The 27,164-nt window shown below is 48.7% G+C and overlaps 1 protein-coding gene across 21 annotated transcripts in view; it reads left to right on the forward strand.

Moving 5' to 3' along the window:
• LOC138740935 (neurexin-2-like) overlaps positions 1-27,164 on the forward strand; it is an 838,414-nt gene that overhangs the window by 130,556 nt on the left and 680,694 nt on the right. For 14 of the 21 annotated variants that reach the window (XM_069894295.1, XM_069894297.1, XM_069894296.1 and 11 more), the window contains one exon: positions 17,911-17,934. The exons of the other annotated variants lie outside the window; for them this stretch is intronic. In XM_069894295.1, coding sequence (XP_069750396.1) covers positions 17,911-17,934 — 24 coding nt within the window. The remainder of the gene's footprint in view (positions 1-17,910; positions 17,935-27,164) is intronic. 21 annotated transcript variants of the gene reach the window in all.

The following is a 27,164-nucleotide window of genomic DNA, read 5'->3' on the forward strand; positions in this document are numbered from 1 at the left end:
CCGAAGATGCCACGGTCTTCGGCAGAATCGCAGGCAGCAACAAGAAAGCGTTCGGGAGGGAGATAGATCATCTCTTCCCCAACGGGAACAGCTGAAAGATGCCGTGTGCGGGGTGGAAGGGGTCCTCGATGATTTGGTGCGCCCTCTTCTGACAATGATCCCAGTAGATCACATCAATGGGGGGGGGGGGAAGGAGGGAGACTCCAGTGATCAGTGCTATGCTTAGCGTAGGGGTGGCACAGTTGGTGTAGTGGTTCGCACAACACTGTTACAGTGATCGAGACTAGGGTTCCAATCCCGCGCTGCCTGTAAGGTGTTTGTACGTCCCTGTGTCTGCTTGGGTTTTCCCCGGGGGATCCAGTTTCCTCCCACCGTTCAAAACGTACCAGGAGTGCAGGTTAATTGAGTATAATTGGGCGGCCCGGGCTCATGGGCCGGAAGGGCCTGTTACCATGCTGTATGTCTGTCTGTATGGTATTATGGTCTGACTCCCACAACCTCCCTACACGACCTCTCCCTTCCAGACACCATCTCCCGCAGAACCTTGAGGGCCCTCCAAATGTAAACTGTCCCTTTCCCGTAGTGCGTGGGAGATCTCCTGCCCCACTTACCTTCGGAAATTCGTTCCGAACCCCCTCTCTCTGGTGCGACTCGGTGGATCTGTCAACATCGAGCAAATATCTCTGATCACTGAACAACACAGGCACATGAGCGCTTTGCAAAAGAGGGAGCTGGTGTCTCGCTGAGCTGAGTTAAATTAGTGGCATTCTTTTAATCAGTGAAGAGGCTTCAGGGGGATAAAGACAAGCTGTGAGTGCAGGCCAGAACACAGCAAATGGAATGTACTGTGAGAACATTCGAGGTCATCCAGTTTTGTGAACAATACAGAAAATCAGAGTGTCTTTTCGAATAATGAGACTGGGAGGTGTTACTGTTCACAGGGTGTTCTTTGACACAAGTCACTGAAGAACGATATGTAGGGGCAGCAGGTGATTCTTCTCTTTGGCTTGGCTTCGCGGACGAAGATTTATGGAGGGGGTAAAAAGTCCACGTCAGCTGCAGGCTCGTTTGTGGCTGACAAGTCCGATGCGGGACAGGCAGACACGATTGCAGCGGTTGCAAGGGAAAATTGGTTGGTTGGGGTTGGGTGTTGGGTTTTTCCTCCTTTGCCTTTTGTCAGTGAGGTGGGCTCTGCGGTCTTCTTCAAAGGAGGTTGCTGCCCGCCAAACTGTGAGGCGCCAAGATGCACGGTTTGAGGCGTTATCAGCCCACTGGCGGTGGTCAATGTGGCAGGCACCAAGAGATTTCTTTAGGCAGTCCTTGTACCTTTTCTTTGGTGCACCTCTGTCACGGTGGCCAGTGGAGAGCTCGCCATATAACACGATCTTGGGAAGGCGATGGTCCTCCATTCTGGAGACGTGACCCATCCAGCGCAGCTGGATCTTCAGCAGCGTGGACTCGATGCTGTCGACCTCTGCCATCTCGAGTACTTCGGCGTTAGGGGTGTAAGCGCTCCAATGGATGTTGAGGATGGAGCGGAGACAACGCTGGTGGAAGCGTTCTAGGAGCCGTAGGTGATGCCGGTAGAGGACCCATGATTCGGAGCCGAACAGGAGTGTGGGTATGACAACAGCTCTGTATACGCTTATCTTTGTGAGGTTTTTCAGTTGGTTGTTTTTCCAGACTCTTTTGTGTAGTCTTCCAAAGGCGCTATTTGCCTTGGCGAGTCTGTTGTCTATCTCATTGTCGATCCTTGCATCTGATGAAATGGTGCAGCCGAGATAGGTAAACTGGTTGACCGTTTTGAGTTTTGTGTGCCCGATGGAGATGTGGGAGGGCTGGTAGTCATGGTGGGGAGCTGGCTGATGGAGGACCTCAGTTTTCTTCAGGCTGACTTCCAGGCCAAACATTTTGGCAGTTTCCGCAAAGCAGGACGTCAAGCGCTGAAGAGCTGGCTCTGAATGGGCAACTAAAGCGGCATCATCTACAAAGAGTAGTTCACGGACAAGTTTCTCTTGTGTCTTGGTGTGAGCTTGCAGGCGCCTCAGATTGAAGAGACTGCCATCCGTGCGGTACCGGATGTAAACAGCGTCTTCATTGTTGGGGTCTTTCATGGCTTGGTTCAGCATCATGCTGAAGAAGATTGAAAAGAGGGTTGGTGCGAGAACACAGCCTTGCTTCACGCCATTGTTAATGGAGAAGGGTTCAGAGAGCTCATTGCTGTATCTGACCCGACCTTGTTGGTTTTCGTCCAGTTGGATAATCATGTTGAGGAACTTTGGGGGACATCCGATGCGCTCTAGTATTTGCCAAAGCCCTTTCCTGCTCACAGCAGGTGATTAGAAAAAGGTAAATGATATGGAGATGTTTATCATACGAGGATTTCATCATTAGGACTTGAAAAATCTTGTTGCAATTGCACAGTGTTGATGTGACCACCCCAGAGCACTGTGGACAGAGTAAAAACTAATCTCTTCAAGGGATGTTTCCCCATCGAACCGTACAGCACAGAAGCAAGCCTTTCGGCCCTTCCAGTCTGTGGCAAACTGATACTCAGCCCAGGCCATAGCCCTCCATGCCCCTCCCATCCATGGACTTGTCCAAACTCTTCTTAAATGTTAAAACTGAGCCCCACATTCACTTCCTTGCACACTCCCACTGCTCTCTGCGTGAAGACGTTCCCGCTAAACCTCTTTTCAATCACCCTTAGCCCATGCCCTCTGATTTGTATCTCACCCACCCTCAGTGGGAAAAGCCGACCTACATTTACTCTGTCTCTCCCCCTCATAATTTTAAACACCTCGATCAAATCTCCCCTTGTTCTTCTACACGCCTGAATCTGTCTACGGCAAAACTCAGCAAAATCTCCTCGAAGGATGCCTACCCTGAAGAAGTTCTCCTTTGCTCTCCGAAGGGATTTTCTCCCACTGCTCCCCATCTGTAATCCCTGCTGTTCTATGACCATGTACTCACCCAAACTCGATTCCATAGCCACGTTGGCTTCCTCTCATGCCCTGATGAAGGGCTCAAGTCAAAAATGTTGGTTATCTTTGTTATATAAAGTACCTGCTGAGTTTCTCCAGCATCGTGTTTTCAAGTCAAGTTTATTGTCATCCGATTGTACAAGTATAATCTGACGGAACAGCGTTCTCCGGACCTTGGTTTAAAACATGCAGACACAAACCCAGACGTAACACACAAACAGACACACAATACACACACAGGACAAGTACTTCATGTATACAAATAAATAAGTAAACATAGTTTCATGACTACGAGGGTCTCAGAGGGTCAGTGTGAGCAGTTCCTTTGGTCGTTCAGCGTTCAGCGTGGGATGAAGCTGTTCCTCAGCCTGGTGGTGCTGGCTCTGATCCTCCTGGATCTCTTCCCTGATGGGAGCAGCTGAAAGATGCTGGGTGCGGGGTGGAAGGGATCCTCAGTGATTTTCCACAACCTCTTCAGACAACAATCCAAGTAGATCAAATCAATGGGGGGGGGGGAGAGGGAGACCCCAGTGACCCTCTCTGCTGCTCTTATGGTCCTGTGGATTGACCTGCGATCCATTTCTCTGCAGCAACCGCATCCACACTGTGATGCAGTCGGCCAGGATGTTCTCTAGAGGGACCCTGTAGAAGGTTGACGTGATGGTGGCCGGTAGCCTTGCTCGACTTAGTCTTCTCAGGAAGTGCAGTCCCTGTTGTGCCTTCCTGTCAAGTGAGGAGATGTTGAGGGTCCACGATAGGTCACTAGTGAAGTGAACGCCAAGGAACGTGGTGTCTCCACTCTCTGCACCACAGAGTTGTTGACGTGTAGTGGAGGGTGGTCATCCCTGGTCCTCCTAAAGTCCCCGATCATCTCCTTCATCTTGTCCATGTTGAGACTCAGGTTGTTCCTCTTGCACCAGATCACGAGCCTTTCCACATCCACCAGAGTACTGTGGATAGATTTGGTCTTTGACATTTCATAGACTTATCACAGAGGGAAATGCCATAAAGATTCAGAAGTGCTTCTGGGGATGTGGGCTTGCTGCACGGGGAAAAAAAATCAGATCACAATTTATTATCAGAATGTCATGAAATTTGTTGTTTTGTGACAGCATCACAGGTTTTCTGCCTCGTCCCACTGACCTGCACCCAGTCCATATCCCTCCACACCCCTCACATCCATGGACCTGTCCAAATTCTTCTTAAATGTTAAAATTGAGCCTGAATTCACCACTTCAGCTCATTCCACACTCTCTGTGTGAAGAAGTTCCCACTAAACCTTTCCCCTTTCACCCTTAACCCATGTCCCTTAACCCATGTTTTCTGGTTTGTATCTCACCCACTCTCAGTGAGAAAAGCCGACCTACATTTACTCTGTCTGTCCCCCTCATAATTTTAAATCCCTCCATCAAATCTCCCTTCATTCTTATACTCTCCAGGGAATAAAGTCCATACCTGTTTAACCTTTCCCTGTAACTCAGTTCCTGAAGTCCGGGCAACATCCTAGTAAATCTTCTCTGACCTCTTTCTATCTTATTGAGATCTTTCCTGTAGTTCGGTGACCAAAACTGTACACAATTCTCCAAATTTGGCCTCACCAATTTCTTATTTACCACAACATCCCAGCTCCTATACTCAATACTTTGATTTATGAAGGGCAATGTGCCAAAAGCTCTCTTCTCAACCCTATCCACCTCTGACACCACTTTCAGGGAATTACGTACCTGTATTCCCAGATCCCTCTGTTCCACCGCACTCCTCAGTGCCCGACCTTTCACCGTGTACGACCTTTCTTGGTTTGTCCTTCCAAAATGCAACCCCTCACACTTGTCTCCATTAAATTCCATCGGCCATTTTTCCAGCTGGTCCAGATCCCTCTGCAAGCTTTGAAAACCTTCTTTGCAATAAATCTGGTGAGACCCCACTTGGAGAATTATGTTCAGTTCTGGTCACTTCAAAACAGGAAGGATGTGGAAGCTGTGGAGAGGGGGCAGAGGAGATTCACCAGGATGTTGCCTGAATTGGGAAACAAGTCTCATGAGGCCAGGTTAGTAGAGCAGGGACTTTTCTCTGGAGCGTAGAAGGATGAGAGGAGATTTAATAGAGATCTACAAGATTTTGCGAGGCATAGACAGGATGGATGGCCAGCGCCTGTTTCTCAGGGCGGGATCAGCAAACCCCAGAGGACGTCTGTACAAAGTGAAGGGAGGGAAGTTTAGGGGGGTCATCGGGGGAAGTTTTTTCTACACAGAGAGTTGTGGGGGCCTTGCCGGGGGTGGTGGTGGAGGCTGGAACATTAGGAACATTTAAAAGACTCTTAGGCAGGCCCATGGATGGAAAGAAAATAGAGGGTTAAGGGATAGGGAGGATTTAGTTCTTTTTTTAAAGGAAGGAATGTATAGGTCAGCACAACATCGAGGGTTGAAGGGCCTGTCCTGTGCTGTAGTGTTCCTATGTTGTATGTCCACAATGCCTTTAACCTTGGTGTCATCTGCAATGTGATGGAGTTTGAGTACCTGGAGAGAATGAGGAGCACCACCCACTTTTAGACCCCCCTCTGAGTTGCATGCCCCATCTGAAGTTTCGTCCCTTGCTCCAGGGAGCCTTCAAGCTGATTTGCATTAATACATAAAGCAAGTTAACATATTCCACAGAAGTTCAGGATGAAATGATCGACGGAGGGATGTTTAGTTTGTGTGAGGAGACACTTACATCATTACCTTCTGTTTCAGCTTCGACTTGGCTTTGGTCAAAGTGCAGACTTTGTCTTCCTCTGCCTGAAAATTGTCCTGATTCTGCTGGCGGGCCTTTGGTCGATCTTTCTTATCCTTTGTCAACTTGATAATATTTTCGTCATTTCCTCCGTCAGGTCCTAGACCTGTTTTCACAAAGTGTCAGTCAGTTCCACCTCCATTGACGATGGGTCCCATTGCCTCGGTGAATTACTTTTTAAATCTTGGAAAGAGGAAAACAAATCCTCTAAAATCTATATTGCTGCAAAATTATTTGTGACTAGCAGGTGTTGTAATGTGCCTGCCACATGTGCTCAGATAGCAAACAGTTCTTTCTGGTAACGTGTTTCCATTCGGTATGTACCCACGCACAAAAACACATGCGCAAACAGACACACACACTGACACATGCAAACTCTCTCACACACACACACACACACACACACACACACACACACACACACACACACACACACACACACACACACACACACACACACACACACACACACACTGAAGGGCGTCCGCTCAGAACAGAGATGCGGAGGAATTTCTTCAGCCGGAGGACGGTGACTCTGTGGAATCTGTTGCTGTGTGCGGTTGTGGAGGCCGGGTCATTGGGTGCATTTAAGGCAAGATCTCGATTAGCCAGGGCATCAAAGGTGATGAGGAGAAGGCCGAGCAGTAGGGCTGAGTGGGGAAATGGATCAGCTCATGATTAAAATGGCAGGGCAGCCTTGATGGCCTGAATGGCCTATTTCTGTGACTACGTGTTATGAGCACACACTTCCATACAGACTCCCACATAAGGATACACACATACATGCATACACACCATATTAATTTATAATCCAGTCACATTTCATGAGAACTAATTCAAAAACTCTATATACAGAATAATTTTCGACAAGAAATTGCAGTTGGTGAGAAACAAGGCAATCGGTGTTCATCATTTGGGGCAGGGGATGCCAAACTTTTCATTTTTAATTTAGACATACAGCACGGCCATTTCGCCCCACAAGGCCGTGCCACCCAATTACCTATGTACCTGTGGGCTGAAGTGGCCTGTTGCCGTGCTGTATGTCCAAACAAAAGATTAAAAAGTTGGCCACCCCTGATTCGGGGTGTCGATGAACTCCGAGGCTGCAAGGTGACAGAAATTTTCTGTGGTCTGAATGGGAGCCGTGATGTTTCCTGTTAAGGAATGTTGCTGGAGGGAAGCCAGGTTTCAGCTCCGGCGTGTTTCAAAACACAGCAACAGCTGTTCAGCTGTCAGCCTTGTGGAGGAGTGAAGTCTGCCGTCATCAGTTAACCACCCCCATGAAGGTGAAAGTGATCTCTTCACAGCCTCCGGTCCGTGACTGTACTGCACTCAGCAAATGCGGTACCTACACTTCCTGGAGTGTGGGCAACGTTACGCTGGAGCAAAAGATAATAGGTGTGGGTGGGAGACCACTCAGCCCCTCTAGCCCACCCTGCTGTTCCACATGATGATCACTGACCTGTGCTGGCCTCAGTTCATCTCCTGTGACATAGAACATGGAACACTATAGCACAGTACAGGGCCTTCGGTCCTCAGTGTTGTGCCAACCCATATATTTCTTCCTAAAAAAAAGTACGAGCCCCTCCCAACCCTGTAACGCTTTATTTTTCTTCCATCCATGTGCCTGTCTAAGAGTCTCTTAAATGTCCCCAATGTTCCAGACTCCACTACCACCCCTGGCAAGGCATTCTGGACCCCACCACTTTCTGTGTAATAAAACTTACTCCCTCCCCCGATGTCTCCCCTAAACCTCCCTCCCTTCACTTTGTACAGATGTCCTCTGGGGTTTGCTATTCCTACCCTGGGAAACCGGCGTTGGCCGCCCACACTATCTATGCCTCTCAGAATCTTGTCGACCTCTATCAAGTCTCCTCTCATCCTTCTTCGCTCCAGAGAGAGAAGTCCCAGCTCTGCCAACCTGGCCTCATGAGATTTGTTTCCCAATCCAGGCAATATCCTGGTGAAACTCCTCTGCCCTCTCTCCACAGCGTCCACATCCTGTAATGAGATGACCAGAACTGAACACAATACTCCAAGTGGGGTCTCATCAGAGATTTGTCGAGTTGCAAAATGACCTCTCGTCTCCTTAACTCAATCCCCTGACTAATGAAGCCCAGCGTCCCATAGCCCTTTTTAGCTATCTTGTGCGGTGACCTTGAGAGATGTCCCCCAAGGTCCCTCTGTTCCTCATTTCTGGACACCTCATTGTTAAATTGCCATTTTGCAGCTACATTGTATTATCCATGGCTCTCCCACAGGAGAAAACATTTCAACATCTATAATGTAGAGTCCTCTTGTGATCTTAGAAGTTTGAATAAGATCATGTCTCGGTCCCCCCAACTGGGTTATTGACCCAGGGACATGAATGGATGCAGGCGGAGAAATCAAATTCCTGTAATTAAATAATGTCAATGGCCATCGAATTGCAGGTGGCTGTTAAATCCCCCGGTTGGCCAATTGCCGTTAAGTAAGAACATTGCCTTCCTGACCTGATCTGGTCAAACTGAGTGTCTGAATTGGTCTTTAGGGGACAATTTGGGAGAGACAACAAATACTCTGCTTTGGTGGTGACATCCCGTAAATGAGTAAATTAGCTATTTGGTAATGCAATCACAATAACTTGTGGTCTGAATGGGAGCCGTGATGTACAGCACTTTTACGTGCTTTATATACAGCACCTTTACGTGCTTTGTCATCCCATTCCTTTTCATGCCGCTGACCCACGACCGCGTCGCCCAGTCCACCTCCTTCAGGGTCATCGGGTTTGCAGATGACACGACCGTCGTTGGCCTTGTTGGCAACAAAGATGTGGTGGGAAATCTCGTGATCTGGTGTGAGAGGAAGAACCTGAGTCTCAACGTGGACAAGACGGAGGAAATGATCGGGAACTTCAGGAGGACCAGGATGACCACCCTCCACTAAAAAATCAACAACTCTGTGGTGCAGAGAGTGGAGACACCAAGTTCCTTGGAGTTCACTTCATTAGTGACCGATCGGGGACTCTCAACATCTCCTCACATGTCAGGAAGATGCAACAGGGACTGCACTTCCTGAGAAAACTGAGTTGGGCGAGGCTACCGGCCACAAGCATGTCAACTTTCTACAGGAGCCTCTATCAAGAGCATCCTGGCCGGCTGCATCACCATGTGGTACAGTTGCTGCAGAGAAATGGATGGGAGGTCAATCCACAGGACCAGAAGAGCGGCAGAGAGGATCACTGGGGTCTCCCTCCTCCCATCGATATGATCTACCAGGATCGTTGTCTGAAGAGGGCGTGCAAAATCATGGAGGACCCCTTCCACCCCGCACACAGCGTCTTCCAGCTGCTCCTGTCGGGGAAGAGATCCAGGAGGATCAGAGCCAGCACCACCAGGCTGAGGAATAGCTTCTTCCCACGGGCAGTGAGAACACTGAGTGACCAAAGGAACTGCTCACACTCACCCTCCGAGACCCTAATATTCATGAAACAATATTTATTTATATAGATGAAATACTTGTCTTATGTCTGAGTGTGTGTCTGCATGTTTTGCACCGAGGACCGGAGAAAGCCTTTTCATCGGGTTGTACTTGTACAATCGGATGAGAATATCCTTGAGCTGGATTTGAAGTTCAATGCTTTGCTGGGAACATCCTGCAAATTAATGAATGAGTTATTTTGTAATGGCAATAACATTCGCTTGTATTTATGCACAGCTCCTTTAACATGCTTTGACAAAGTATTCCCGAATCTGGTGCGTCGGGCAGCACAGTTAATGTAGCAGTTAGTGCAACCCTGTGACTACGCCAGGAATCCAGCATCCTCTGTTTGTGCATTCTCCCCATGTGTGCGCGAGGGTTTCCACCGGGTGTTCTGGTTTCAAGATTTAAGGTTGTTTTATTGTCATGTAATAAAGATGGTGGAATATTACAGGGTATTTGTTTTCATCCGCTGTAAGGCGAATAGATTCACCATCGGCAGATATTGCCTGGAGCATTTCTTACAGTTGGAGAGAGAGAAGGAAAAGAGAGATCCCCTCGGAGTCACCGAGTGTCCATAGATTCACTTCCTGCAGCCTGTGCAGCTCCAGATCCGAACCTCCGACATGAACACGAATCCTTCAGTGCCCTTGGCACTCTCTCGCGTCTCGGTTCCAGTACCTGGTTCCCCTTCAGCGAATCTCCAGCTGCCCCGGCGCCCGTGTGTCCTTTAGCTGCAGACCCCTCTCACTGGTCCTGCCGCCGTGGTCGCTGTCCCATGGGTCATCTCCTTCTCCAACGATGGATGGCCTCCGCATTTTCTGATGCCCCTGAGCCAGTCCTCCGCTTCCTCAGATCGTGCAACCCCTCGCTGATCACAGGCGCCACTACCTTCTACCCTTCAAAATGTTCCGGGGGTTGCAGGTGAATTGGGCGGCACGGGCGCTTCGTGGGCCAGAAGGGCCTGTCTACATTTAGATTGATAAGAGTGCATCTGGTGGAGCCGCTGTGTGAAGTTTGTATGTCTGCACTGTGACCCTTGGATTTCTCTGGCATGCTCTGGTGTTCCTCCACATCCTGCTTTTGGGATCCAAGATTCCTTTTTTAAAAACAGGTGGAAGGCGACACAAAATTTTTGGGTCAAATATTCGGCTTCAGCAGAGCCCCCTGCAATCAGAGAAAGAGAGGCAAAAGGAAGATATCCCAGAGGCCACCCATTTCAATTCCCTGCCTCATTTCCTGACTGGTGTGTCTATCCGTGGTCTCTGCCCTGCCAGACTGAGACCACAAATTGGGAGGACCAATCTTCTGACTGGGCTCCCTCCAACCGGACGGCATTAACATTTACTTCTGCAGTTTCCATTAAAGCTGCCTCACCCTTACCCACCCCCCGCCATCATCGGCCCCCTGTCTCTCTTCTCTTTTCTATCTCCTTTCCCGGAGCCAGAATCAATCCTCACCTCTCCTTCTATCATCTCCGATTAACATCTTTTGCTGGTCTGGACCCCCCCACCTCCCCCCCCCGCCCCCAGGCCGGCCTTCAGCCTTTATCCAGACCCCTTCCTATTCTTTGCTTGTACCTTGAGGATAAATCATTGGTGATAAATCTTCACCTCCTCTGGATGCTGCGAGACCGGCCGAGGTCCTCCAGTGTTTCTCTGTGTGTTTATTACAATCACCGCATTTAACAGGTGATCTTTGATCTGAGTGCAAATCACTCTCCAACTGCCCAGGGTGTAGTTCCAGTGGCATCTCCCTCTGTGACTGGGTGAGCGTTTACCAGGCACCTCTCATCTCCACGTCTCATCTGAGCTTCTTCCATTAGTGCCAATCCACTGTCACGATGGTCGCCAAGCAAGGGATTGCAGAGAAGAGGGTCAGTTCTGTCTTCATCGCCCAGCTGTTCTGTTCTGTACAGATGACGAGATCTTGTTTCGGATCTTTTTCATTTTACTTTATGTTACTCTGGGTTTATATTCAGTCCCTCTAAGGGTCGGTGACTCGATAGATTTTTGGTTCTTTCTGTTTGATTAATTTATATTACCTTTCCCTTGTGGTCTTAGGCCAGTGGTTCTTAACCTTTTCCTTTCCACTCGCATCTCATGTTAAATATTCCCTTGGCCATCAGTGCTCTGTGATCAGTAAGGAGTTGCTTAAGGTGGGATGTGGGTGGAAGGAAAAGGTATGAAACCCACTGTTTTAACCATCCCTCATTGACTCGTTATGTGCATCATTTCATTGCTCCAAAGGAAATGGGCCAATGACAATTTTTCTCAAGCAGAATATTTCAGTTACAATCAGGTCTAGAGCAGTGATTCTCAACCTTCCCTTCCCACCCACATCCCACCTTAAGCAACCCTTTACTAATCACAGAGCCCCGATGGCACAGGGATTATTTAAAGTGGGCTGTGAGTGGAAAGGAAAAGGTTGAGAACCACTGTATTGAGGTCTGAGAGGGATGGGTGGGGGGAAAATATACTCTGGACATAACAGATAATTATTGAGGGAGATTGTACTGAATTTGTGTGACTCTTTGAAAATCAAAAGTAAAATATTCCCAAAAAATGATAAGATAATATCATAGAGATTGGATGAATCAATGTGGATTTCTGGGATTTAGAACCAGAGTCAGTTTATTTTCATGAACACGTCATGAAATTTGTGGTTTTGCGGCAGCTTCATACGTTCAAAATCGCTATAAATTTCATTTCAAAAATAAATAAATTTGTGTAAAAAGGAGAGAAAGTGAGGCTTTGTCTGGGGGTCGTTGCCCGTTCAGGAATCTGATGGTGGAGGGGAAGAAGCTGTCCTTGTGCCTCTTGGTGCTCGTCTTCAGGCTTCTGGACCTCCTTCCCAAGGGTAGCAGGGTGAAGAGGGCACAGACTGGGTGGTGGTGGGGGGGGGGGGTCCTTGAGAGTAGAAGCTGCTTTCTTGTAGATGTCCTCAGTGGAGCGATTATGGTGGTGGGTCCAGATTTTTACCTCAGGACGAGCTAATTCTGGCCACGACCAACCTCTCTAAACATTTCATCGTAGTGGATGTTAGTGCTACTGGGTGATAGTCATTGAGGCAGCTCACCTTCTTGGGCACAAGGATGATAGATGTCCTTTTGAAGCAGGTGGGAACCTCTGACTGCAGCAACAAGACAGCGGGAATCTGTCTTTGACCAGCCCACTGGAGGTTTTTGAAGGTGGAACTGGTGGAAGACCAGTGGACATGGTGTTCATGGACTGTCAGAGCTTTGTGTTAAAATGCACAACAGAACACGAGAGCAGGGATGGGATGTTGAGGCGTCACGTGGAGAATTGTGAACAGTTTTGGACTCCTCATTTTAGAAAGGATGGGCTGACATTGAAGAGGGTTCAGAGGAGGTTCACAAGGATAATTCCAGGAATGAAAGGGTTATCGTATGAGGAGCGTTTGATGGATCTTGGCCTGTACTCATTGGGATTTAGGAGAATGAGGGGGGAATCTCATTGAATGTTGAAAGGTATGGACAGAGTAGATGTAGAAATGTTGTTTCCTACATGGGAGAGTCCAAGACAAGAGGGCACAACCTCAGGATTGAAGGGCGTCCACTAAGCACAAAGACACGGAGGGATTTCTTCAGCCAGAGGGCAGTGAATCTGTGAAATATGTTGCCACGGGTGGTTGTGGCCAGGTCAGGCCATTGTGTGTATTTAAGGCAGGTTCTTGATTAGCCAGGGCATCAAAGGGTATAGGGAGAAGGGGCTGAGTGGGGAAACGGTTCAGCTCATGATTGAATGGCGGGGCAGACCCGATGGGGTGAATGGTCTATTTCTTCTCCTGGACTAATGGTCTTACAGAGATGAGAGCAAATTTCTTCACCCATTGGTAATAAATCTTTGAATTTCTCTACCCAAGGGACTTGGTCTCTGAGTATATTCATGAAGAAAATGATACATTTGTTGAGAGTAAAGAGTGGTTCAAGGTTGTGCTGCTGAGATCGAAGATCAGCACTGATTTATTGAATTGTTGGAGCGGGACGGGGACCCTCTGGCTGTTCCAATTTTTACGCCTGCTACTTTGATGTAACAAATTCAGCCAATCTGTCTGTATTTCTCGCAAAGGCGGCAGCTCGCAATTTTAATTGCTGACACTGGGAACGACCACTTTGTGCCACAGCGCTCACTGCATTTTGAGGACTGATGGCAAATTAGAGCAGGCTTCTGTTAATGAGAAACATTCAAATCCGGGTCAGAGGGAACATATCACAACACTGGAGCCTGAAAACAGATCAGTTTATTTCACACTTCATGTTCTTTAGTGTGGCCTCCGTTGGTCATGGTCGACCCATGGGGACCACGCTTCTGGTATTAGCTGGAGTGGCCTCTCCAGGGCGCAGGCCAGGGCAAGGTTGATATGGAGATCCATTTGTTGCCCATGCAGTGGGGACCCCCTTCCCCAACCCCCTCCATGCTAATGATAGGTCCAAACAGATGATAAAAGTCGAATCAGTCCCCGCACTGATCCCACTGCCGTGGTCTGTCCCTAACAGCCCTGTATCAGTCCCCACACTGATCCCACTGCTGTGCTCTCTCCCCAACAGCACTGTATCAGTCCCCACACTGATCCCACTGCCCCGCTCTCTCCCAACAGCCCCGATTTGGTCCCCACACTGATCCCACTGCCCCGCTCCACCCGACAGTCCTGTATCAGTCCCCACATTGATCCCACTGTCACGCTCCACCCGACAGCCTTGTATCAGTCCCCACACTGATCCCACTGCCATGCTCTCTCCCCAACAGCACTGTATCAATCCCCACACTGATCCCACTGCCCCACTCTCTCCCCACAGCCCTGTATCAGTCCCCACACTGATCCCACTGCCCCACGCTCTCCCCACAGCCCTATATCATTCCACACTGATCCCACTGCCCCACTCTCTCCCCACAGCCCTATATCATTCCCCACACTGATCCCACTGCCCCGCTCCATCCGACAGCCCTGTATTAGTCCCTTGAAGCTTTCTGACTGAATTGATTGACCAAGGAGACTACCTTAGAGGAATTATTATCGTTTATTGGAAAAATCAATGATGTTGGCGATGACCATACTTTAACGTGTTATATGATCGTAAATATCGACAGTCGGGCTATTGAACCATAGTAACGTAGAAAAATTGTAAGTTGGTCCATCGTAACTGGGGAGCACCTGTACAGCTTGGTGCCAGGTGCATTGCAGTTGTTGCAGTGCTGGTGCTGGGTACAGCACCCAGCCGCCCCTCGGGTCTCCGACTCCGGACCTTTCCATCGCGGTTTACTCCCAAAGCCTTTCCCACAAGTGGGTCGAGCCACAAGGCAGCGGAGATTTGAAATCGGGTTTTCTCTCTCTTAGATGAGATCCCCCTCCGCAGCGTATGAGCCCCGTCTGCCTGGAGTGACTGGTTTCAAGGCGCCCGCCTTTCCCCCTTCTCCTGTCAGTGAGAACAGCCCCTCCAGGCATAAGGATGATGCCCCATGTGAAGGCCAAGAGTTGGTGGTCAGAGGCTGTTTGAGACGCACACCATGAAGAGCATTTGTGCCCATGACCATCCTTCAGCCAAGGCAACCTTTAGAGCAGACAGGGTCATAGATCCTGCTCATTAATGGAACTGAATGGATGCCAGCCTACTTCTCGTGTGTGTTCCTGATGTGGTACTTCGAGGTAGGGTCTGTGCCTCGATCCGAACATGAAAATATGCGTCCTTTTAATATTTAATCATCAAGGCTCCCTTACAGTGGGAAGGAGATGCTTTCCGCAGAAGCCTCACATTAATTTGATTAGCCGTGTTATTAATGGATGGAGGAATTGTTGATTTTAATCAGTCTATTTCTTGAAGACTCTCCAGCTGTAATTATATCCCATCGAGAGCTGGTTGATGTTGTCCGCCCCGGACACTGGAAAGTAGTGCGCAGTTAGTTGTGTTCCGCTCCCCACTGGATCAGAAGTGGATCCACAGGACTGTAAGAGCAGCAGAGAGGGTCACAGGAGCATGGCTCATCCCCATCGACGTGATCTACTGGGATCATTGTCTGAAGATGGTGTGCAAAATCGCTAAGGACTCCTTCCACCCCATACACAGTGTCTTTCAGCTGCTCCTGTTGGGGAAGAGATGCAGGAGGATCAGAGCCAGCACCACCAGGTTGAGGAACAGCTTCTTCCCATGAGCAGGAAGAACGCTGAACGACAACAGGAAATGCTTACACTCACCCTTCTGAGACCCTCATATTCACGAAAAACAAGTATTTATTTGTATAGATAAATACTTTTCCTGTATACATATTGTGTGTCTGTCTGGGCGTTAAGTCTGGGGGTGTGTCTGTGTGTTTTACGCCAAGGACCGGAGAACGCTGTTTCGTCGGGTTATACTTGTAAAATCAGATGACAGTAAACTAGACTTGAACTTGAACCACTGACCCCGATTGACCGATCGTCATCCGGACATTCCTGGACCATGCATCATCTACTCACTCCTTGTACACGCCATAATTAGATTTAGCAGGGCACATACAAGTGAGACCTGGATTTGGGAGGGTGGGCTCGGAGCCATCAGGTCCTCATTCAACCCCAATGACAATTCAGCAACGCAGGGAATATGGAACCTCCTATCTCAGGGAGAAATGGAGGTGAACAGCAGAAAGGGGTGTAATGGGGAGATGGATAGACCCAGGAAAGATTACATTAACTGTACACCTACTAAACAATCCCACCATCAGAGATCTTCCTCTCTCCTCCCCTTACCGCCTTCCACAGGGACCACTCTTCTATCAGACACTTCCCAACATTTTCCATGCCTTGATGAAGGGCTCAAGCCCAAAATGTTGGTTCTGTATATTTACCTCTGCTGTGTGACCTGCTGAGTTTCTCCAGCATCGGGTTTTTGCTCCTCGTATAACCACCCTTTCGTTCTCGGAATTGTCCTTGTGAACCTCCTCAGAACCCTCTCCAATGTCAGCCCATCCTTTCTCCAACGAGGAGCCCAAAACTGCTCACAGTTCTCCATGTGAGGTCCCACCAGGGCCTGATAAAGCCTCGACATCCCCTCCCTGCTCTTTTATTCTATCCCTCTTGTAATGAATGCCAGCATTTACCGACTCAACCTGTAAGTTTACCTTCAGGCCATCGTGCACGAGGACTCCCACCTCCCTTTGTATCTGGGGATTTTTCAATTTTCTCCCCATTAAAAAATATTTGCCCGTTTATTTCTTCTACCCAAGTGCACGACCGTACGCTTTCCGAACTGGTATTTAATTTGCTGAAACCTTCATTATGAAAGTGTGAACCCTAATTTTAGACAGCCCAGTTTAAAACGTCATCCCTGCACCTGCCCTGCCAAGTCGCATAGAATGTTATACATTTCAACAAGGTCATCTCCCATTCTTCAAAACATGGGAGTGTAGAGTCCATCTGCTTAATCTCTCATCCTGGGACAAACGAGCCCTTCCTGGAAATGATCTTGTGAACCTTCATGATTCATCACTTTTATTTACGTAGCACCTGGAAAGCTGCAGGAAGGGAAAGCCAGAGGTGCACAATCCAGTGATCATTTTGGGATCAGATATGGAGAGGGTGAGCATATTTAAGGTGGGAGTCACTATCTGGGAGGATCTTTCCTGGACCCAACACATTATTGGCATCGTGAAGAAAGCCCGTCAGCACCTCTACTTCCTCAGGAGTTTGTGGGGGTTCAGTGCGACATCGGAAACCCTGGCAAATTTCCACATAGGTGCGGTGGGAAGTGTGCTGACCGCCTGGTACAGGAACACCAATACCAATACCCCCTGAGCATAAAGCCCTGCAAAAGGTAGTAGATGCAGTTCAGGGCATCCTCTCCACCCTTGAAAACATCGTGGGGAACACTGCCATCGGAGAGCAGCAGTGATCACCAAGGATCCACCCCACCCAGCACACGCTCTGTTATTGCTGCTGCCATTAGAAAAGAAGTCTAAGGGCCACAAGACTTGCACCAGCAGGTTCAGGAACAGCTGCTCCCCCTCCACCATCAGACTCCTCAACCACAAATTCAATCAGGGACTCATTTACAGACTCTGACTTCTGTATTTTTGTGATAATTCTCTCTCTGATTTGCACAGTCAGTTTGTTGACATTTCTTTATCTGTTTACATGTGGACAGTTTTTTTTTGCACTACCAATAAGTGGTAGTTCTGCCTGGCCTGCAGGGAAAAGAATCTCTGGGTTGTATGGACTCTGACAATGAATCGGAAACCTAAAAAGTGCCCTTTTCTGTGCTTTGTGATGGGATGATTCTAAATCAGGATCCTATGTGAATTGAAAAGTAGTGGTGTTCCCTTGCGCCTTCTGCCCTGATCCTTCCTGGTGGGAGGGGAAGGAGGTTTGGGACGGTAGAGTGGGACCATACCTTATCCAGGATTGGATATGGCGGGGTGGGGGGGGGGGTGAGAGTTCTGACGAAACGTTGATGTGCCGTGAATGGCAGGCCGGGGTCGACGGTGAGTGGCGATGTCTGAGGTAGTTTGACAGACAGATGGAGGAAAGAAGGTGTGACAAGGTGGGGCTTGAGCAAGGCATCATGAAATGCAGGAAGATGGCTGGAGTGTGCAGCGTGTCTGTGCAGAGAGCATTGCTGTCTGATCACCCCACAGTTAATAATACTGTGTCCTCGTGTGGAATCACACTGTTAATGTTTGCTCACTGTCTCCCTTCTCTGCAGGCTCGGAAGAAGCCCTCCTCTCTGGTAAGTACAGTGTTATTATTGCGAGTAAATGAGAATGACATTTCCCAGCATGCAATGCGCGTGGTTGGGCGGAAACTGGGAGTAGTATGTGACAGGAGTCACTGGAAGTCGGTTGAAGCAGCTCAAGGAAAATAAAGTCGGTTAAGTGTTAAACCCATGTTAAGTCATTCTTCTTGAAAGAACAAGCATAGCATGTACCCCACTTAACTTGGAAATATAAAGCACCCTCTTCAAGATGGCCTTGACTTCAGGATTCGCTCAAGTAAAAACACAGGGATGCTGAAGGAAAACAGCTAGTCTCGCAGCGTCCATACGAGGTAAAGATCTATTCCCGATGTTTCAGGCCTGAACCTTGCCTCAAGGTACACATAAAAAGCAGACGTGTGCCTCAATAAAGACTGAAGACCGACCAGGGGAGGAGTCCAGACCAACAAAAGATGTTAATTGATGATAAGAGGAGAGAAGAGAGGAAAGGTGAGAATTGATTGAGATCCTGATTGGTGTTGTGGGAGAAGCCAGAGAGTCGTGGTGGACGATGCTTCTCAGACTGGAGGTCATTGATGAGTGGTGCCTCAGGGATCGGTGCTGGTACCATTGTTGCTTGTCGTCTAGATCAATGATCTGGACGATAATGTGGTAAAATGGATCAGCAAGTTTGCAGGTGACACTAAGATTGGAGGCGTTGTGGACGGCGAAGAAGGTTTTCAAAGTTTGCAGAGGGATCTGGACCAGCTGGAAAAATGGGCTGTAAAATGGTTGATGGAGTTTAATGCAGACAAGTGTAAGGTGTTTCATTTGGGAAGGACAAACCAAGAAAGGACGTATACGGTGAACAGTCGTGCACTGCGGAGTGCGGTAAAACAGAGGGATCTGGGAATACAGATACACAATTACCTGAAAGTGGTGTCATAGGTGGACAGGGTTGTAGAGAGAGCTTTTGGCATCTTGCCCTTCATAAATCAAAGTATTGAGTCCAGGAGCTGGGATGTGATGGTAAAGTTGTACAAGACAATGGTGAGGCCAAATTTGGAGAATTGTGTGCAGTTTTGGTCACCGAACTACAGGAAAGATCTCAATAAGATAGAAAGAGGGCAGAGAAGATTTACTAGGATGTTGCCCGGACCTCAGGAACTGAGTTACAGGGAAAGGTTAAACAGGTATGGACTCTATTCCCTGGAGAGTAGAAGAATGAAGGGAGACTTTATTCTGACGCTTGCCTGTTTTTTCTCATTCTTTGAGGAAGTGCTCAGTCCTGAAACGTCAGTAATGTATCTTTATGCACCACGGACGGTGTGAGCCCAGCTGAGTTCCTCCGGCATTTATGGTGTGTTTTTATTTTACCTTAGTGAGTTTTTATTAAACCCTTTGCTATGTATCAGTGTGCAAGCTGGAGTCTTTGGAATTGTAACTTGGTAGTAATCCATGGAAGGTTGAGGTGTAACCAGAACATCGTGATACGAGTTATCGTGGCAAAGAATATTTTGATCCCGGTTCCAGAGAGTTCCAGAGAGGGTTCATTGTGCATTGATATCACTGGACAACAATTTTTTTCAAAAGGTCTGTTTCCTGAGGAAAATCCTGGGGATTATGATTGATAATTTCAAGCCGAACAGAAAGATAATTTCAGATTTGCTGCATCACATAGGAAGTTGGAGAAACAGTAAATTAACTTTGATTGAATTTAGCGGGTTTAGCTGACACATTGCGTTAGTTCAACCGACCTAAAAATGTTTTGCAGCTGATTTTCATTTGTACTTGGCATCTGATGCCTCTCATGTCAGTGTCCAAAAATAGTCGGCCGACACTGACAGATTCTAGTTGCCCTGATACCGCTTTTCCACGGTCGCCATGTCCTGGGGAAACCTTTCACCATGTTTGTCATTGACGGCATCAGGATCAGCAAGGAAGGAGTCCAAATGCGAATTTTCAGTGACGTGTCGCACTTCACGGTTTTGTCTGCTTGAAGTAGATTTAAAATATGATAGGAAATTACAAAAATGGGTTATATCTAAATAACGGTATGTGACAAGAAATTTGATTTTTGGGATCCATAAAATGTGCAGCATAGTTAGCATTTGAGGCAGCCTGGTTGGTGTAGCAGACAACGCAACGCTGTTACAGCACCAGCAATTGGGACCTGGGCTCGAATACCAGTGCTGCCTGTAAGGAGTTCGTATGTTCTCCCCCTATCTGCGTGGGTTTCCTTCTTTGTGGGAAGTCCCGGTTTCCTCCCACCCTCCGCATTGGAAGTTGTTTGACAATGGGATGTAATTGGATGGCACGGGCTCGTGGGCCGGAAGGGCCTGTTACTGTGCCGGATGACTAAATTTAACATGTTAAAATGGTCGGCACAGACCAGAAGGGCCGAATGGCCTGTTTCCTGTGCAGTCGTGTAGTGTTCTATGGTTCTATGGGAGAGGTTTTTACACAGAAAATTGTGGGGGCCTGGAATGCCTTGCCAGGGATAGTGGTGGAGGCTGGAACATTGGGGGCATTTAAGAGACTCTTAGACAGGGACATGGATGGTTTACAGGGTAGGGAGGGGTAAGTACTTTTTTTTAAGGAATATACAGGTCGGCCAGACATGGAGGGCCGAAGGGCCTGTCCTGTGTGGGAGTGCTCTATGCTCCTCTTGAAGAAACTGAAAATTCCAAAGATCATATAAACTGTCACCCAGGAGAAGGGTTGCTCTGGATGTGGGGTGAACTCCAGAGAAATCAACACAGCTGATAACTTCCAAAAACCCTCCCGTCATCTCGCCACGCATTCCAGTTAACTAATCTCTGTCTAAACTCTGTCCCGCGTGTGATTAAATGCATCTATCACCCAATGTGATAGGAAGGTTCATTTATTCCCAGTGGTTTCAATTTACAAGAAATTAATCTGGGGTTACCTTATCTTTCTTTGACGTCTCCTCAGGCAGTCCCTGGGTGTTGAAGGTGACCTGCTCCCTCTCTTGTTCTCTCGGTCCTGAGTTGGGTGAGGACGCTCCATGTGGCACCTGCACAGGGCCCCACTTACTGCCTGTCCCAGGAATTCTCTATTCCACTTACCCCTCCCCACCTACCTCTCTGTTACCCTCCCCCCACTACTTACCCCGACAGCCACGAGGAGCTACAGCACCCCCTCTTTCATCATCCTCCGGGGTCCAGCCACACGAAGCAACGATTTGCGTGCAACTCTTCCAGCCTCCATTTGGTGCTCTCCACCACAGCAGTGAGAACAAATGCCAACTTGGGGACATGATGGTGGCCAGTAGCCTCTCCTGACTCAGTCTTCTCAGGAAGTGGAGTCACTGTTGTGCCTTCCTGTCCGATAGGTCACTAGTGAAGTGCACTCCAAGGAATTTGGTGTCTCCCCTCTCTTCACCACAGAGATGTTGATGTGTAGTGGAGGATGGTCATCCCTGGTCCTCCTTCATCTTGACCATGCTGAGACTCAGGTTGTTTCTCTCACACCAGATCACGAGATTTTCCCGCCTCGTCTCTGTTGTGCCAACGAGGTCGGTGACAGTCGCACCATCGGCCAACTCGATGACCTTGTTGGAGCCGGACCAGGCGATGCCATCGTGGGCCAGCGGCGGGAACAGGAACAGGCTGAGCCCACAGCTCCGAGGTGCACCGGGGCTCAGCGGGACGTTCCTCGATGTCCTGCTACCAACCGGACAGACCGCGGCCTTTCCATTAGGGCAGTGTAAATGGGTATCAGTCACACTGGGCTCAATGCCTGTTGTATTGCACTCTCACTCACCAGCTCCGAGGCATAGGCTTGGAAGGGCGAATGGTCTCAAAGGATCAAACCTCCTCGTGTTGAAGATCTCTTGCATACACAGGGTTAAGTGGCCATTGCCTTTTTGATCACATCCATCCACAGGGGACTGTTGTTCTGACAGTAATAATATATTTAGTCTGGAACACTCATTATAAACAAAAAATGATCTAATGTTCAAGTTTAGTTAAGCGATTGAAAATATTCATGTCAGGAGCTGGTCGAGGAGAACCATTCAGAATGGAAATTATTTTCAGCAGATGATTGCCAGCACTTAACATATTCATGCCGGATTTTAAAAAAAAGCATAATTCCCTGATGCACTCAGTGGAACATCAGATTCACTTAGACACCTTCCCCTAGATAGTGAATCACAATTGGAGATCAGACGAGCACTGACTGGGCTCTCGTCACAGGTCCGTGGAATCACCCTCTGTGCAGGACTCCACAATCAAGGGAAGCAGTCCTGTCGGGGGAGCGCTCCTGTTCATAAGACCATAAGGCGGTGGTTCTCAACCTTACTAACCACAGAGCACCAACAGATGGCCTCGATGGAGTGAAGTCTGGTGCCCATGATGTTGCAGGCCGCGTTAACTGCCTGGTCCTGAGAGTTGGCGCCTCTGTACCAGGCAGTGATGCAACCAGCCAGAATGCCCTCCCCAGTACTCCTGTAGACATTTCCCAGAGTCTACATCACCACAAACTCCTCACAAAGTATAGCTGCTGGCAAGCCTTGCATCGACATGGAGGCCCCTAGAGATGTTGGCGCCCAGGAATTTGAAGTTCTTCACCATTTCCTCTGCTAACCATCCCCCCACCCCATCTCAATGAGGACTGGTTCACCAATGGTTCAGGAGGGGTAGGGAGGGATGGATTATAAGTTCTCGGTCTTGCCATTGAGATCCACACCCACTAAGCAAAAGGAAACCCAAATTCTTTGCTGGATATGGTTCTTCAAGCAAATCACCTCATTACAGGAAGGATGTGGAAGCTGGGAGAGGGGGCAGAGGAGATTCACCAGGATGTTGCCTGGATTGGGAAACAAGACTCATGAGGCAAGGTTAGCAGAGCTGGGACTTTTCCCTTTGCAGCGAAAAAGGATGAGAGGAGACTTGATAGAGGTCGACAAAATTCTGAGAGGCATCTGTTTCCTAGGGTGGGATCAGCAAACACCAGAGGACGTCTGTACAAAGTGAAGGGAGGGAAGTTGAGGGGAGACGTCAGGGGTTGTTTTTTTGCACAGAGAGTTGTGGGGGCCTGGAATACCTTGCCAGGGGTAATGGTGGAGGCTGGAACATTAGGGGCATTTGAAAGACTCTTAGACAGGCCCATGAATGGAAGGAAAATAGAGGGTTACAGGGTATGGAGGGGTTAGTACTTTTTTTTAGGAACAACATTGAGGGCTGAAGGACCCGTATTGTTCTATGTTCTAAGTAGCTTTCTGTTTTTTAAGGGGCAGCCTCCATTTCATTCTCTAAGATATCTTTATTGGTCCCAAACTTGTTCCTTGTTGTCTCATTGGGACGGGGAAATCATATCTCCTTCAGGTGAAGCAAAAGATCGAGGCACATTACGAAGCCTTCCTTCAGACGATTTCTTTGTGTTCTCAATGATATTCAGAACATCGATAAGTAAATCTTTTTCTTGTTTTTACGATGATGGCTGGACTGAATTAATGCCGTCTTGACCATCAGGATGGTCCGCAGTCTGTAGGGGCCTGTCCCTAATGCTTGTGTGATTGATGGATATTCGTTTATTTCTGTTGCGTGTGCCAGACTCGTTTATGTCGGAATGTTCAATTATCCTGTCAAATAATTATCAAACAGACCAGTTCTGCAGGCAGCAATATCCAGAATTAATCAGTAATGTTTCACGTGATGTCAAATCGAGCTGTTTGATTTATCAGAGAAGAAGAAATTTCATCCAGAGCAAAATTGATGCATTTAATATAGTGCCATTTGATCCCCAGCTCCTTGCACCTACTTGTGCTCAACAGATTGTTTCTGTCCCCTCATCTGGAAGCAGGAGGAGGCCATTCAGCCCCATTCCCCGACTGTCACAGTATTCATTAATATCACCGCTCAACCTCGTCCACATGCCCAGGAGCCCTGATTACTATGCGTCCATTAGTCCTAAGTCACTGGGACGTGCAGCAAAAGAAACAGCCCTTTGGCCAATCGTGTCCAGTCTGCCCTTCTTGCCCATCTGCATTCTTCCACTTGAGGACTTTATCCCTGTAAAAGCATGCGCAGAAACGCTGGAGGAACTCAGCCGGTCTCGTACCATCCACGGGAGGTAAAGATAGCTCACTGAGATTCCGGGCCTGAGCCCTTCAGATTTCAGGTTACAGATTTATCGTCAGAGTTCATACATGAGATCACATACAACCCTGAGATTCTTTTTCCTGTGGGTGAGGCAAAATGATCACATTGGTAGTGCATCGTAGGTACCTAATTAGGTCCCTAATTGAGTTTGTCATTGAGGAGTCAGATGGTGGAGGGAGAGCAGCTGTTCCTGAAACTGAACCTGGTGGGGTGAGTCTTATGGCCCCTAGACCTCTTTCCCAATGGCAGCAGCGAGAACAGAGCGGGTGCTGGGTGGGGTGGATCCTTGGTGATCACTGCTGCTCTCCGATGGCAACGTTCCCCGTAAATGTTCTCGATGGTGGGGAGGGTTTTTCCTGTGATGTCCTGTGTCCACCACCTTTTGGAGGGCTCTCCTCTTGCGGGGGGGGGGGGGGAGAAATGGGTGTCCCTGTACCAGGCTGTGATGCAGCCGGTCAGCACACTTTCCACCATACCTCTGTAGAAATTCACCAGAGTTTTCAATATGATACCGAACCCCCGCAAACTCCTGAGGAAGTAGAGGCACTGACGTCCTTTCTTCACGCTACCTGTAGTGTGTTGAGTCCAAGAAAGATCCTCCAAAATAATGACTTCCAAGAATTTAAATGTGCTCACCCTCTCCACCTCTGATCCCCAGTGATCACTGGATCATACACCTCTGTTTTAACCTTCCTGGAGTCAACAATCAGCTCCTTGGTTTGGGTGATGTTGTGTGTGGAGGTTGTTATTGGTGCACCTCCTGTTTGCCGACTCATCGTCCCTTTTTATACAACCCACTCCCGTGGTTCCATCAAGGAATAAAATCTGAAGACCGGCCGGGAGAGGAGTCCAGACCAACCAAAGGTGTTAATTGGATATGATAGGAGAGATGAGAATTGATTTTGGCTCTGGGAAAGGAGACAGAGGGAAGAAGGGAGAGAGAGAGAGAGAGAGAGAGAATTGGAGGAAACATTACAGAACAGAAACAGGCCTTTCAGCCCTTCTAGTCTGTGTGGAACTATTTTTCTGCCTAGTCCCATTGACCTGCACCCAGTCCCTAGCTCTCCTATCCATGAACCTGTCCAAATTCTTCTTCAGTGTTAAAATTGAGCTGGCAGCTCATTTCACACTCCCACCACTCTCTGTGTGAAGAAGGTGGTGGTGGGGGGGGGGGGGTGGTTTAAAAGAAACTGGAAAGGTTGATGTTAATGCCATCCGGTTGGAAGGTGCTCAGACGGAAGATGAGGGATGGTTCCTCTCATTTGCGGGTGGTCTCAGTCTGGCCTTGCATGAGGCCATGGACAGACAAGTCGGCGAGGGAATGGGGCAGGGAATTGAAATGGGTGCCCACTGGGAGATCCGCTATTGCAGCGAGCAGAGCTGAGGGGCTCAACAAAGCGATCCCCCAGTCTGGGTTCAGTCTCTCCACAGCGGGAGCACTGGATGCAGGAGACGACCCCTGCAGACTAAGAAGTGAAATATTGCTTGACTCAGAAGGACTGTTTGGGGCCCTGAATGGTGGTGAGGGAGGGGGGAGTGGGTGTGGGCGCAAGTGGAGCATCTCCTGCGATCATAGGGGTAGGTCCCAAGGGGATGTTTAGTGGGGAGGGAGGAGGGGTGGGCATGTGGAGCTTTAATTAAGTGGGCCATTGAAAGACGGTAGCGTTGATCACGTCAGGGCTGCACCTCGTGGCAGGGCCTTTGCACTCAGAGTCCTTATGGTGGACAATGTATTCTAGCCAAGTAAGATACCTTGGTGCAGAGAAGAGACCTAATAATTCACCAGAACTCTGCACTGTGGATGAAACGGTTGGCATAGCACAACGCCTTTACACCTCCAGCCATCGGGACTGGGGTTCAAATCCTGCGGTGTCCGTTCTCCCCGTGTTCATATGGGTTTTCCCCAAGGGGGGCTCTGGTTTCCTCCTACCCTTCAAAATATGTATCGGGGATGTAATTGGGCAGCACAGGTTCGTGGGCTGGAAGGGCCGGTTACCGCGCTGTATGTCTAAATTTTTTAAAAATTTAATTCAACACAGAATTTCATGTAATATTACTTTTTCCATTTTATTACGTTGATAAAATAATCCTGAATCTTGAAAGCAGAGTATATTTCTTCTACTGGACAGTGTTCAACCACAACTGGATGTTTTTGTACAGTCGCAAGCTGGGTTGAAGAGCTAAGACAGAAGGGAGCGACCAGATTATTGGGAAACACAAGCCATTCCATTCGTGGAGGAAGTGTTCGGTGCTTAAATTCTCTGGTCTGCACGTGATTTCTGACCAGCTGCTCTTCCAAATTTGATGTAATTGCTTGGATGAAATTCCCTGGTTGCTGGCCTGGGGTTTGAACTTGCATCGATTGCTCGCACAGCCATTTATCGCCCGCTAATTAGCGGAAGCAGCCGTTCCGTCGGCTGGTGTGACTGGTAGCGTTTGGCAGGGATCTGCTCCGGGGCCACCGCTCCCAGTGAATTTTATAAAACCCCCAGATGAAGAGGCAGAAGGATGGGGCAGTACGTTGATGGATGACAGGGAGGGAATTGTGGATTGAACTGAAGGCTGTCGCAGGTTACAGCAAGATATAGGCAGGATGCAGAGTTGGGCAGAAAAATAGCAGATGGGGTTCAATCCGGATCAGCGTGGGGCAATACATTTTCAGAATCAGGACCAACATTTATTGTCATGAACGAGTCAGGAAAGTCGGTGTGCAGTGCGAACATCCATATTAGAACCGTCTTACAACATTAAGTGCACGGGAAGTAAAGCAAAGACTTTGGCTCATTGAAGAAGGTGGCACTGCCGGAGTCACAGCACTCCCACAGGGTCCAGCTGTCCAGTCGACTGCCGTCGGCTCTGAATGAGATTTGTGTGGCCCGTTGAGGGTGGCACTTAGTCAAAATCCTGCGACCAAGATGACGGCGCCTACTCACCGGCAGCAGCCACGAGGAAAGTGGGGGGCTGGAGCTGGGCACTAGAGGACTAGGAGACCGCGCGGCATCTGGGAAGGAGAAATGGAGGAGGCAACCCCACGGGGAGGGTGACTGCGATGGTGGGCCGGTGAGGGTGGGGGGCGGCTCCGTGGGTGGCGGGGACCAGTGCATGCTGCGGGCTGCTGACGACTCAAGGTGAAGAACT

This window comes from Narcine bancroftii, chromosome 8, assembly GCF_036971445.1.
Source record: "Narcine bancroftii isolate sNarBan1 chromosome 8, sNarBan1.hap1, whole genome shotgun sequence".
Lineage (NCBI taxonomy): Eukaryota > Metazoa > Chordata > Chondrichthyes > Torpediniformes > Narcinidae > Narcine > Narcine bancroftii.